This window comes from Artibeus jamaicensis, unplaced genomic scaffold (assembly GCF_021234435.1).
Source record: "Artibeus jamaicensis isolate MK-2021 breed Jamaican fruit bat unplaced genomic scaffold, CSHL_Jam_final scaffold_2693, whole genome shotgun sequence".
Classification (NCBI taxonomy): Eukaryota; Metazoa; Chordata; class Mammalia; order Chiroptera; family Phyllostomidae; genus Artibeus; species Artibeus jamaicensis.
In genome coordinates, this window is record NW_026522033.1 from 950,271 (window position 1) to 963,156 (window position 12,886).

Here is a 12,886-nt window from a genome sequence, read left to right on the forward strand (position 1 = left end):
ACTACGGTAGAATGAGGATGTCAGTGTGGTACCTGGTCCCGTGTGACTGGTGTCCTAGTGAGAAGAGATGCAGACACAGGGACACCCAGCAGGAGGACTGTGTACGGACACAAAGAAGCCAGCCGTCTACACGCCAAGGAGAGAGGCCTCCTTGAGAGAGAGAAGCCTCAGAGAGAGCAGGAAGCGACCCTGTGGCACCATGGCCATGGACTTCCGGCCTCCAGAAATGAGAGGAAATACACTCCCCTTGTTACAGCCCCCAGGCTGTGGTGCTCGGCTGTGGCCATCTGAGCAGACTCATATGAGAAGTGTGCTAGTTATTCTGTGGGACAAACGACCACACGTCCAATGATTTCAAACAACAGCCCCTTTTCTCTCTGCTCCTTGGTTCAGGGGTCCAGGCCCCACGGCTGAGCTGGGCCCTCTGCTCAGGGCTGCACAGCTGCATCCAGGTGTCAGCTGTGACTGGGGTCTCCCCTGAAGTTGGGGCCCCCTTCCAAGGTCACGGGGCACAACTCATGTTCTTGCACCTCGGAATCCACGGAGACTGCATCTTCAAGGCCAGCAGGAGAATCACTGATACTTCTCATCTCTGCCCACTAGACCTAAGTTTAAAGAGCTCACCTGATTAGACCAGGCCCACCCAAGGAAGTGTTCATGTATCAGTCAGGGTTCTCCAGAGATATATCTACATAGATATAGACACATATCTGTGTCTCCATTTATCTATCTCTGGAGAGAGGGGTGTTATGTGCACTGTTTTATGTATGTAAGCAGACCTGTTGTAAAGCATTGGCTCATGTGGTTATGGAGAAGTCCCGAGAGAAGTCCCAAGGCCCAGGACAGCCAGCAGTGTAGCTCCAAAGCCTGACAGCCAGCAAGCCCACAGTGTAGTCTCCAGCCCAGGTCTGAAGGCCCGAGCCCCGCAGGAGCACCAAGGGCAGGAAATAGCCAGGCAGAGAGCGAAGTCAGCCTGTTTTCCCACCTCTTCGTTCCATCCTGGCCCTCCAGGGGTTGGACGAGGCCCACTCACAATGGTGCTTCCCTCAGTCCACCAATTCTAGTGCTGACCTCTTCTGGAACACCTCAGAGACACCCCCAGAAGTCGTGTTAATCAGGAACCTGGCCATCCTCCACCCTGTGTCCCAGTCAAGTTGACATGTAAAATGTACTGTTATGTTTCTTCTCGATCAACTCAAGGTCAGCAGAGCAGGAGCCTTGACTGCACCTCCACCTTCCCCTGTGTCACATAACGGGCCCTGCCATGGGGGGGATGGCCTCTGGCTCCATGCCCTGGGCAGCTCCAAGGGCTCCAGATAAGCCTTGGATGGGGGGTGGCCCTGGGGTCCGATATTCTCCCACCGACCCCACTTCCTGGCTCTATGCCTGGTGGAGAGACTCAGTGACCTGGGGACCATGCTCCTTCCATGTGAAGAGGCCAGGCCGCCCAAGCCAGGAGCCCCTGAGATGTTAGAAAGGAGCACCCTTCACCTGCAGGGCATCGAGCCATCCCCCTGGGCTCCCTGTGTGTGGAGCAGCTGTCAGTACGACCCAGGACTCCGCTCGCCCCACCCATTCTTGCTTCAAGTGCATCCTCTTATGTGAAAAGAGAGATTTTATTTTTATTTATTTGTTTTTTGTTGTAGGCTTTATTTTTATTGATGCTAGAGAGAGAATAAGTGAGAGAGAGAGAGAGAGAGAGAGAGGAACATCAATTTGTTCCACACATTTATTTATTCATTGGTTGATTCTTACATGTGCCCTGACTGGGGATCAAACCCACTACCTTAGTGTATCAGGATAGTACTCTAACCAACAGCTACCCAGCCAGGGCCTAAGGATATTTTACTTTTAGTTTCTGGTCCTGAGATTCCTGTCTGCTGTGTCCAGTTGCTTCCTCTGGGCACACTTCTTGCCCCAGCCCCTAATCCTCTCTTCTCATAGGCTGTGCCCTCACCAAGGTGACAAAGTGGCCAAAACCAGAATCAACTGTCTACCACAGGGGGAAGGGAGGCGGGATGGGGGTTCCAGTACCTAGGGGCCCGAAGCATGGGTGGGACATACCCACTCTGTGATCGAATAGGCAGGGCACACAGTGTGCTCCTGGCTGGCCCCCTTGGAGCTGGACTGTCCCAGAAGCTGGGGACGCATCCTCTGTGCAGTGCAGGATGTGCCTGAGAAACCTGGCCAACAAAGGGCAAAAACAAGGGCAGATGCTGGGACTCTGTCTCTCCTACCTTCCCCATAACACCTGGGATAGGCAGGTAATGGGAGCTGGCTGGAGCTCCTTTTACTACTGTTGGGTCCCAGGGGCCTGAGGCATGGGGTGGGTTTGGGCTCTGTACCTCTGGGCCACCCCTGCCCATAGCCCACTGGGCAGCACATTCCACATCCACAGCCCCAACCAGGGCTACTCTCCTGTCTTGACCTGCTCACCCCTCGGTAGCTCAGGTGACCCTCCCAGTGCCTTTGGTAGCCTCCTTTCTGGTCTGGGAGGCAGAAGCTGAAGGGAAAGGAATTTTGGGAATGAGCTGGCAGCCAAGGGTGTTACAGGCACGCATTCACAGGGACTCCTTACAGACCAGGTGGGAGCAGGTCCAAATCAGCTCAGGTCAGGACTGAGTTCCAGCCTGCCTGTGGGCCTAGGGGAACTGCACCGGAGTGAGGCTGTAAACATGCACGCATTCCACGAAGGGTGCCACCTGCTTCTGATCAGGCTCCTTGCTGGTTGATGGGGCACTCGAATAGCAAAGATACACCTGTCCCTGCTGTCATGGAATGCAGATGAGAGCCACTGAGCATGTAATGGGGCCCCACCTAGCATCGGGGTTTCCAGTAGCAGTTGAGAAGGGGTGAGTTAGGAGTAGGAGGGCGCTCAGGTCTGAGCAACAGCACGTGGAGTGGCCCTCTGGCTAAGGGGAAAGGCCCTGGAGCAGCTGTCATCAGGAGACACGTGGTCCAATCTGGAGACAGCTGGCACTAGGTGTGGGGCAGACGGAGTGGGGTTGCTATTGACCTGAGTGGAGGCCAGGGATACTGCCGACCACCGTAGAATGCAGACGTTGACCCTACAGCAAAGTCTGATCGAGCCCAAATGGCACTAGTCACATGGTTGAGAAACTCTGCGTTGCATGCCTCGCAGAAGGCTGGGCTGGAAGGCAGAAGCCCACGGGGACTGAGTGGGGACAGCAGGGAGAAGTCTAGGCCCGGAGCTCTGGGCAGCCAGCCCCTTGCTTTTCACGGCCCGGGTTCCCGCACCACTGCGCGTGCACACAGCATGAGGTAGGGAAGGGTGAACGTGCATTGCCTCCCTCAGATTAACCTCTGAGGGAGGCAATCCCTGTGCAGGTTTCAAGACTAGGAAAGGGAGCCCCAGTGCCTAGATGTGGGACCAAGCCACAAGAGACCGCACCCCTGGTGGGTGAGACCTGCTTGGACCGCACCGCAGAGGAGGGTGTCTATCAAATGAGAAGGACTCTGTAGTAATAAGGGGGAACGTGCGATCCCGCATCCAGACCCGGCTTTTCAGGGCCTTGGGCGGACCCGCAAGACCACCGGCGGGCAGCGTCGTGGGAGAACTACGATTCCCAGAATGCCTCGTGTCCGGGCAGCGCTGCTGCAGCTGGAGCCCAATGAGGGCGGGGCTTGGGCGCACGTGGCGTCGTGATGCACCCACGGCGACGTCGGGGTTTGTGTGCGCGAGTGGCCGCTGGTAAAGGTTGGGTGCCTCGCGCCGGGGGCCGTTGGGAGGGAGCGCGCCCCCGCCCCCCTCCCTGGCCCCCAGTCCTGCACTGCCGCCGCAGGGGCCCAGCCTTCCCGTCGGCCCCTGCGGGAAGGCTCAGGGTCTCTGCTCGTTCTCAGGGTCGGGCCGCAGGTGAGAGACCGGAGGGGTGGGGTGGTGGGGGGAGGGACAGGAGGGCGGAGACGTTGGCGAAGCGGCTAGCGTGAAACCGGAAGGGATGCCTTAAAGGGAAGGGCGCTACTTCACCTCCGACTTTTATCGGCTGGGCCGGCTCCGCCCACTTAAAGGGCAGAGAATTGTTTTCAGTGTGGCGGGGCAGGTCGACAGTACGTTGGGGCTTATTTCAACCCCACTAAGAATAGATTATAGCTTTAAATGCTGGTGACAGTGTCACAGACATTGACGGGAAAAACTTCGAATCCAGATGGCTTCAAAACATCCCCTCGTTTAGCTCAGCGCAGGTGGAGATGGGGGGTGCAGCAGAGCACCCTCTTAAAGGGGAAGTTGGATCTGGTGGAAGGGTGTGGTCGGCCTTTTGGAAGGTGCACTATTGGAATAAGATGTGCCCTAGCTCTTGCAGAGCAGGGTATCTTGTTTAAGGTACGCCTGGCTTTCTGAAAGGCATGTGCAGCTTCCTAAGATAATTGTCTCTTAAAAGGACTTGTTTGCATTTTAAAGGAGACATTCAGAACTGTACAGGGAAGTTTACGACCTGTCCAAAACGGATGCCCAGACTTCAGTCAAGCTACGTTTACCAAGTACTCACTATGTGCCAGGAGTTATTCTAGACGCTAGGATACAACCGTGAATAAGATGTTGCTGGAATCTAGTGGGTAGGGGCCAGGGACGGTGCTAAACACCCTACAGTGCCTGGTACAGCATCCAGGACAGCCCCCTGGACACTGGCCCCGCCCCAGATTGCAACAATGCTGAGATTCAGAAACCTTGATTATAAAGCAGGTTAGAAGATGATAAATGCTGTGGAAAAAAACACTAAGGCCATGCATGAGTGGAGTTGGGGCAGGAGGACGTGAAGCCAGGTCTGAGATGGGAAGGTTAGATTTTGACAGCAGCTTTGAGATGCTTTGGTGCAAAAGGGTGGAGAGAAACGAGGCTGTAGCTGGAGGGAGAGGTGGGGTAAAATTTTTTGTTTAAGATGGGAGACATAGCTTGTGGGTACACAGATGGGAGTGGTCCAGGAAATGAGGAACATTGCTGTAGGAGGGAATGTAGGGTCCATGCGCCCAGAGGCGAGTGGCCGGAAGGGAATTGTGTGAGTTTCTCAGACTCAGCACTGGTGGCATTCGGACCTTATGGCTCTTTGCTGTGGGGCGCTGTCCATGCATTGTAGGGTGCTGAGCAGCATCCCTGGCCTCCTGATGCCAGGAGCACTTGCCCCTCCCTTCAGTCAACAACCTCACAACCAGAACAGTGTCCAGGCATTGTCTGATGGCCTGTGGGGCTGCATGCCACGGAGGGGGGGGTGTCTTCCTGAACCCCAGTGGTTGAGAACCATTGGTGTAGAGGTTGGAGCATGGTAATGTTCTCTCCTGATTGCTGTTACTTTTTCAGTGCTGAGGTCAATGGCAGGGTCACCTGGTAAGAGCAGGAGGGGAAAGGAGCGAGGTTTGAGGGGAAAAGAAACATGCCAGTATGAGCTGGGGTGTGAATGGATCAAGAAATGGAGACAAGCAGTGCAGGCCAGGGCAGGGAGAGCCCTGCAGTCCATGGGCATGCGTGCAAAGGGACGCCAAAGCCCAGCTGTTTCCAGTCACCTGCAGTCCTTCTCCTGGGTGAGGTGAAGTGAGGACTCTGGCTGGGGGTGGGGTGCACAGAGCCTGCAGGGCCAGGTCAGTGGATCAGAGACCTAGCAGAGCTTAGGCAGTTTTGGTCAGGGTACCAAGAGGGAGTGGGCATGGCCTTCTTCAAGGACAGGCCATCCTCAGAGCGTAGCCCTACAGGCTAGACCCAGCCTTTTCATTCCTGTCCAGCCTCCTGGAGGAGATGGCTGCCCTCCTAAGGCTGGTGACCCACTTGTCCTAATTTTCTGGAAGTTTAGCACCTGAAGTCTTGCATTCTGTGACAAACCTGGACCACTGGGAGCTTTAACACTGAGGGGAAGGAGGCTCCTGCGATGAGGGCGGGCTCCGGAGGTGTCCCTGACTCTGAAAGGGGTTGAGATGACTTCGTGTGTGAGTGGAGGGGGCACCACCCTCCCCTGACCCGGAATTCCGCCTCCCCAGGTGTGATGGTCGGCTCCCACGCTGACATGGCACCGGCCTCCACCGAGGAGGGTGCAGGGGAGAAGCCTGGTTCCGCGGCCCCGGCGGCCCAGTACGAGTGTGGGGAGTGTGGCAAGTCCTTCCGCTGGTCCTCCCGGCTGCTGCACCACCAGCGCACACACACGGGCGAGCGGCCCTACAAGTGCCCGGATTGCCCCAAGGCCTTCAAGGGCTCCTCAGCCCTGCTCTACCACCAGCGGGGCCACACGGGCGAGCGGCCCTACCAGTGTTCCGACTGCCCCAAGGCCTTCAAGCGCTCCTCACTGCTGCAGATCCACCGCAGCGTGCACACCGGCGTGCGGGCCTTCACCTGCGGCCAGTGCGGCCTGGCCTTCAAGTGGTCGTCGCACTACCAGTACCACCTGCGCCAGCACACGGGCGAGCGGCCCTACCCATGTCCCGACTGCCCCAAGGCCTTCAAGAACTCCTCCAGCCTGCGGCGCCACCGCCACGTGCACACGGGCGAGCGGCCCTACACCTGCGGCATCTGCGGCAAGAGCTTCACACAGAGCACCAACCTGCGGCAGCACCAGCGCGTGCACACGGGCGAGCGGCCCTTCCGCTGCCCGCTCTGCCCCAAGACCTTCACACACTCCTCCAACCTGCTGCTGCATCAGCGCACCCATGGCGCCACCCCCGCTGCGGCCCCGGTGCCTCCGCAGCAGCCGAGGGAGCCAGCCAAGGTCTTCACTGACCCCTACCTGCAGCCGCACCTGCCCTCCCCTAGTCCACCGGCGCCCCCGCCGCCAGCTCCCCCGCCCGTGGTGCCTGAGCTCTTTCTGGCTGCGGCCGAGACGACGGTGGAGCTGGTGTACCGCTGCGACGGCTGCGAGCTGGGCTTCGGCAGTGAGGAGCTGCTGCTGGAGCACCAGCCCTGCCCGGGGCCCGAGGCGGTGGCTGCACCCCGGGACGCGCCCCCAGAGACACCCAAGGCTGCTCCGCCGTCTGCGGAGGCCCAGCCACTTCCTGCCACCACCACCCCCAGCTTCCCCTGCCTTCCCTGTGGAAAGTCCTTCCGGACAGTGGCTGGACTCTCCCGCCACCAGCACAGCCACGGGGCAGCCGGTGGGCAGGCATTCCGCTGTGGCAGCTGCGACGGTGCCTTCCCACAGCTAGCCAGCCTCCTGGCGCATCAGCAGTGTCACGTGGAGGAGGCTGCGGCTGGGCGCCCACCTCCCCAGGCCGAGGCCGCGGAGGTTACGTGCCCGCAGGAGCCGCTGGCCCCTGCTGCACCCGCCCCACAGCCACCTGCGCCAGCACCTGCTTCCGCCTCTACTGAGCGGCCCTACAAGTGCGGCGAGTGCGGCAAGGCCTTTAAGGGCTCGTCGGGGCTGCGCTACCACCTGCGGGACCACACAGGCGAGCGGCCCTACCAATGTGGCGAGTGTGGCAAGGCTTTCAAACGCTCCTCGCTGCTGGCCATCCACCAGCGCGTGCACACGGGCTTGCGGGCCTTCACCTGCGGCCAGTGCGGCCAGACCTTCAAGTGGTCGTCGCACTACCAGTACCACCTACGGCTGCACACGGGAGAGCGGCCCTATGCCTGCGGAGAGTGCGGCAAGGCCTTCCGCAACACCTCGTGCCTGCGGCGCCACCGCCACGTGCACACGGGTGAGCGGCCACACGCCTGCGGTGTCTGCGGCAAGAGTTTCGCGCAGACCTCCAACCTGCGGCAGCACCAGCGCGTGCACACGGGCGAGCGGCCCTTCCGCTGCCCACTCTGCCCCAAAACCTTCACACACTCCTCCAACCTGCTGCTCCACCAGCGCACCCACTCAGCTGAACGCCCCTTCGCCTGCCCCATCTGCGGGCGCAGCTTCGTCATGGCTGCCTACCTGCAGCGGCACCTGAGGACGCACGCCCCTGCCGCCCCCGCCAGCGGCCCCCCGCCTCCTGCCCCGTTGGCTGCTGCCCCAGCTCCAGCAGCCACCCAAGATGTCCACGTGCTCCCCCACCTCCAGGCGACCCTCTCCCTAGAGGTGGCAGGGGGCCCGGCTCAGCAGGCCCCGCCCCTGGGCCCGGCAGCCCCGAACTCCCAGACATTCCTCCTGGTGCAGACAGCCCAGGGCCTCCAGCTCATCCCCAGCAGTGTGCAGTCCCCCGCGCCCCCGCCGCCCCCCGCACCCCCTAAGCTCATCCTGTTGCCCTCCAGTACTGGTAGTGGGGGCAGCCGGGCAAAACAAGGCTTGCGGGCAGTGGGGAAAGCTGGGCAGGGGCCTGGAGTAGTCTGGCTGCCAGGCCCTGGGGGACTGGGGATGCAGGGAGGGGGCAGCGCAGGGGCCAGTGGGGCAGGGCAGAGCCTTATCCTTCTGCAGAATGTGGGGGGTGGGGAGTCAGGGCCGCCGGAAGTGAGTGGGGTCCAGCTCCAGCCCTTGCGGCCAGCCCCAGAAGTGGCCACGGTCCAGCTTCAGCCGGCACCGGAAGTGACCACGGTCCAGCTGCAGCCAGCACAGGAAGTGACCACGGTCCAGCTCCAGCCCGCCCAGGAGGTGACTGCAGTCCAGCTCCAGCCTGTGGCGGGCCAGCTGTCTAACCCCAGCGGGGGAGCCGTGACCACTGAGGCCCCCAACCTGCTGGTGGTTCAGAGTGAGGCACCCGAGGAATTGCTGGCGGGCTCTGGCCCCGGGGAGCCGGGTGACGCCGAGGCCACCACTGGTGTGGTCCAGGATGTGCTTTTCGAGACACTGCAGACGGACGAAGGGTTGCAGAGCGTCCTGGTGCTGAGTGGGGCAGATGGGGAGCAGACCCAGCTCTGTGTGCAGGAGGTAGAGACCCTGCCCTCAGGGCTGGCCGAGCAGCCCGCCCAGGGGCCGCCAGGACAGAAACTGCTCATCATCCGTAGTGCTCCGGCCACCGAGCTTCTGGAGAACAGCAGTGTTGGGGGCGGTGCCGCCACACTGCAGCTGCTGGCCCCACCGGCAGCCAGTCCAGCCTCTGTCCCTGCCGGTGTCCCCGCCGCCCCTGCCTCCCAGATGGTACAAGTGGTCCCTGCAGGAGCTGTGCCGGGGGGCATGGCCTCGCAGGGCCTGCCCTCCATCCAGATTGTCCAGACCCTGCCCGCAGTCCAGCTGGTGCACACTTTTTGAGTGGAACTGCTGGTACCTCTCGCCCCACAGAGAGACCCGGTTTCACTCTTGCCTGGGCGGGAGAGCTGCAGGCAGGGCTTGCTAATAAAGACCAGAATCTCCTCCTACGTTTGGTTTTATTGGGGGTCTGGAGTCTTCTCTTGCCTCCGGGCTCACAGGTGACTTGCTTTGCGTCTTGGGGCCTGCTACCTCCACGTGGGGGTCTGTTCACCCTTAAAAAGGGGATGCACTAGTCACTGGAACCGGGGGGCGGTGGAATCTAGCATGCTGGTCTGCCGCCTGTTCGCTGTAAGTCACCCCACAGGTCCCCTCATCTGAAAAGTGGATGGGAGGAATGCTTGTCCCGAAGGTCACTGAGCACGGGTGGGTTGGGGCGGAAGTCCCTGGGGTGGGCGAATTTGGGAGCGCTTAGGGCTCGGGATAGTGACGCAGTCCGGCTGCAGCCCGGGCGCCAAGGAGACTGACTCGCTTCCATCTTCGCCCCCACCTCCACGCCCAGGTTGCTTAGCAACGAGTTAACGTCGGAAATGAGGGTGCGCCCCCCTCCCCACCCCCCACCCCCCGCTTCGGACCGGTGGGGACCCCACCCAGCGGGCAACTGCCCCGTCATCCTACGGGTCCCCTTTCTCCGTCGTTCCTTCACCCCCTACTCCGCCCCCGCAGGGTCTCCGCGTCCTGCCGTATCTCCTCGGCACCGCACCAGCGCCAGGGAGCTTGGCAACAGTTGCTAAGGCCTAGAGTGGGCACTGTCCCGCCCCCAACGCGCACGAGTCTGACGTCACTTCCGCCGGCGACCCCTTACCGACCCTGCCCACCCCCTGCCCGTCCTGCACACACCTTGTCAAAGGAGCAGAGCTACTCGCAGGGGTGCTTGCAGGTCTTTGTCCTGCAGCGACTGTGGGAGACGGGCGCTGGGGCGTGGGGAGCGCGGTCCATCCCCTGGTCGTTGCGGGGGATGTTCCCTATCCCCAGGGCAGCCCCGGAGCCTGGGAAGAAGCCCCGTGTTGCCAGGTGTTGGCGTCCACTCAGCTTTTAGGGGTAGATCGCTGAACACCACAGGGTGGGGTGGGGGGCTGGATCCCGGGAGACGTTAGGAAGCTCGCCGGCTGGAGGAGGCAGCCTGTCCTGCCTCGACTGTCGTTTGGAAGGCCCCGAGCGTCCTCAGTGCTCTCATTTGGGATATGCTACTGCTGGTCTCCACCCATGGGGCTCTTGGGGACCCCCAGAGGTGCGTTCCTGATGCTGACCTGCTTGTTTTCACCAGGTGCACGCCTGCTCCCTTAGGGGCGCCGGGGCTGCCATGGCCCCCAGCCACCTGTCGGTGCGGGAGATGAGGGAAGATGAGAAGCTCCTGGTGCTGGAGATGCTGAAGGTGAGGGCTGCCGGGGGCACCAGTGAGCCTAGCCTGGGGGCGGGGCAGCCGAGTGAAGCGGCTTCAGCCCGCGCTGGAGGCAGGGCCAGCCCAGAGCCCTGGAGAAGCAGCTTTTGTTGTAGGCCACTTCTGACCTGGCCCCTTCTCCTAGTGCCTTCTTCCTTCCCTCGGGGTCAGGAAGGGCTGTGGGGGTCGCCACCTCCTGCCCCGCACTCTTCAGAGGAGAGCCCCTGGGGCCTCGGCCCTGTACTGAAGTTCCCCCATTCCAGGCTCCTCTCTTGTTGTCCAGAGAGTGCCCCTTTTCTGGCCTGGGGGCAGTTTCCTGTCCTGCTCCAGCCTCAGCCTTCCCTGGTGCCTCCCTCCTGCCCTTCTTCTGAGTTGGGTGACCCTGGAGATCCTAAGTCACACTCTCCTCCCTCCTTCCCCCTGAGCACAGTGTGCCAGACCCAGTGTGTGCTGGTGCCTAGGGCAGCCGCAGTCCTGCTCCGCCCTCTGCCACAGGCCCCTCCCACTGCCTTCCCATCTCCTTTGGGAGCCCCCACCCCGGATCCCTCCTGGACAGGGTCAGGCTCCTCTCCTAGTCCCTGGCGCCCAAGGGTGCCCCAGCATGATGGAAGGCCAGGTCCCCGGCTCTGACTGCCCCTCTTACCCACAGGCTGGCGTGAAGGACACGGAGAACCGAGTGGCCCTCCACGCCCTGACGCGGCCACCTGCCCTGCTCCTCCTGGCGGCGGCCAGCAGTGGCTTGCGCTTTGTCCTGGCCTCCTTCGCCCTGGCCCTCCTACTGCCCGTATTCCTGGCTGTGGCAGCCATGAAGCTGGGCCTTCGGGCTCGGTGGGGCTCGCTGCCTCCTCCGGGCAGCCTGGGGGGGCCCTGGGTGGCTGTGTGCGGCTCAGGTGACGTGTGCGGGGTCCTGGCCCTGGCCCTGGGCTCCAACGCTGGGGACGGGGCCCGGGTCACCCGCCTCTCCGTCTCCCGCTGGCACCGTCGCCAGGGCGTGGGCAGGCGGCTGCTGTCCTTCGCTGAGTCCCGGGTACGCACCTGGGCAGGTGGGGCAGGGGAGCCCCGAGCCCGCCTCGTGGTCCCCGTGGCTGTGGCAGCTTGGGGCGTGGCTGGGATGTTGGAGGGCTGTGGCTACCAGGCTGAGGGGAGCTGGGGCTGCATGGGCTACACTCTGGTGAGGGAGTTCAGCAAGGACTTGTGACTCTGAGCTGAACACCTACTGTGTGCGTGCGCACCTACTGTGTGCACGAGCACCTCCTGTATGCAGCAGGCACATTCACGTCTTCCCTGTGCAAATCCCCAGCTCACCTAGGGCCAAGAAACTCAGGCCTGCAGAGGGCAAGAGACCCGGCTGCAGTCTCAGGTTCATCTGTAATGTGTGAACTTCTCTGAGAGATCAGCCTGTCCCACCCCCTGCCTCAGGTTCTGTCTGCACTGAGAAATCTCTCCTGGTCTGTGTCTTTCAAGTGGGGACGGCGGGGGTTCAATGCATGTGCTTGAAGGGGGTGGGTCTGGAGCCAGAGGGACGAGCAGAGCCTCCGCCAGAGACGTTTGTTTCCCAGAGAGCCCAGGGCCAGGAGGGGGCGAGCATAAGGGCGGCCCCTCCCCGGGGGGGGGGGAAGGTGGAGGCTGAGAGGGGCAGCCAGACCCGTCTGGTTTTTTACACCCGGTTGTGAATAAAGCCTGAAACTGCTCTGTGGCCCGGATCCCTCTCTCTGATGCCTTTTCCAGTCCGTCTGCGAACCAGCCCCTTCCGTCTGGCTCCTCCTTCCCCCGAGTTGACATTAATTGTTGGTGGGGGTGCTGGCCCGGCCGGAGGGGAGGTGATGAGCTCACTCACGGCAGCCCCGCTCCCAGCCAGCCCTCTGACTCACGCTCCCCATTACCCAAGTTTTCCACCTCCCAGCTGCCCGGCGCAGAGTGTGTGAGTGTGTGAGTGTGCCTGAGTAGTGTGCAGCTGCCTCCCGCCCAGGCCTCGACCTTGGCTCTGCCCATCCCCCACCCCAGCTCCCTGAGGGGACATACAAGCTCAGCCACTTCTCCCCGAGATGGGGGGGCCTTGCATCCAACTCCAGCCGAGGGGAATGGAGAGAGAGGTTTCTCCTTCTCCTTCCCCAATCCAGGAAGTCCTTCCTGGTGTCTGGCTGGAAGCCCTCTTGCTGCTGAACCGTGATCTCCAGCCCCAGCGACTCCCAGGAATCCAGGCTCCAGCCCCTCTGCCCTGGTCCCAGCACTTGGATTTCCCAGCTTGACAGGAGATCAGGCAGAGGGGTGGGCGCCCTGCCCACACAGCCTCCGAGTGCAGCCTGCCGCCCCCTAAGCATCTCTGCTCCCGCCGGGTGAGCCTGACCGGCTCTGTGTGGGTGTTTGCAGTTGGACACCCTCCCTCCCGCCCGCAACC

The 12,886-nt window shown here is 61.8% G+C and overlaps 2 protein-coding genes across 7 annotated transcripts in view; both read left to right on the plus strand.

The window, feature by feature from the left end:
• Positions 1-9,212, plus strand: part of ZNF628 (zinc finger protein 628) — a 52,928-nt gene extending 43,716 nt beyond the window's left edge. The window contains exons 1-2 of one of the 3 annotated variants that reach the window (XM_053656715.1): positions 3,676-3,712; positions 5,986-9,212. In XM_053656715.1, the coding sequence (XP_053512690.1) occupies positions 5,991-9,110 (3,120 nt within the window). In that variant the 5' untranslated portion in view covers positions 3,676-3,712; positions 5,986-5,990 and the 3' untranslated portion in view covers positions 9,111-9,212. Of the gene's footprint in view, positions 1-3,675; positions 3,713-3,792; positions 3,875-5,985 lie in introns of those variants that run through there. The other 2 variants (XM_053656716.1, XM_053656714.1) reach the window with 2 other exon arrangements.
• Positions 3,807-12,199, plus strand: NAT14 (N-acetyltransferase 14 (putative)). Of its 4 annotated transcripts, none has more exons than XM_053656718.1 (3): positions 3,807-3,874; positions 10,375-10,482; positions 11,138-12,199. In XM_053656718.1, exons 2-3 carry the CDS (start codon positions 10,411-10,413, stop codon positions 11,684-11,686), a joined length of 621 nt encoding a protein of 206 aa, XP_053512693.1. In that variant the 5' UTR covers positions 3,807-3,874; positions 10,375-10,410; the 3' UTR covers positions 11,687-12,199. The 4 variants fall into 4 exon arrangements, with proteins under 4 accessions (XP_053512693.1, XP_037015747.2, XP_037015746.2 ...); XM_037159852.2 differs by lacking the exon at positions 3,807-3,874 and adding an exon at positions 9,883-9,987; XM_037159851.2 differs by lacking the exon at positions 3,807-3,874 and adding an exon at positions 9,891-10,148.
• The last annotated feature ends 687 nt before the right edge of the window (positions 12,200-12,886 follow it).

Coding starts and splice junctions, on each gene's coding strand:
- NAT14 (XM_053656718.1), top strand. CDS start 10,411: ATGGCCCCCAGCCACCTGTCGGTGCGGGAGATGAGGGAAGATGAGAAG. Junction 10,483..11,137: donor TGGTGCTGGAGATGCTGAAG/GTGAGGGCTGCC, acceptor TCTTACCCACAG/GCTGGCGTGAAGGACACGGA.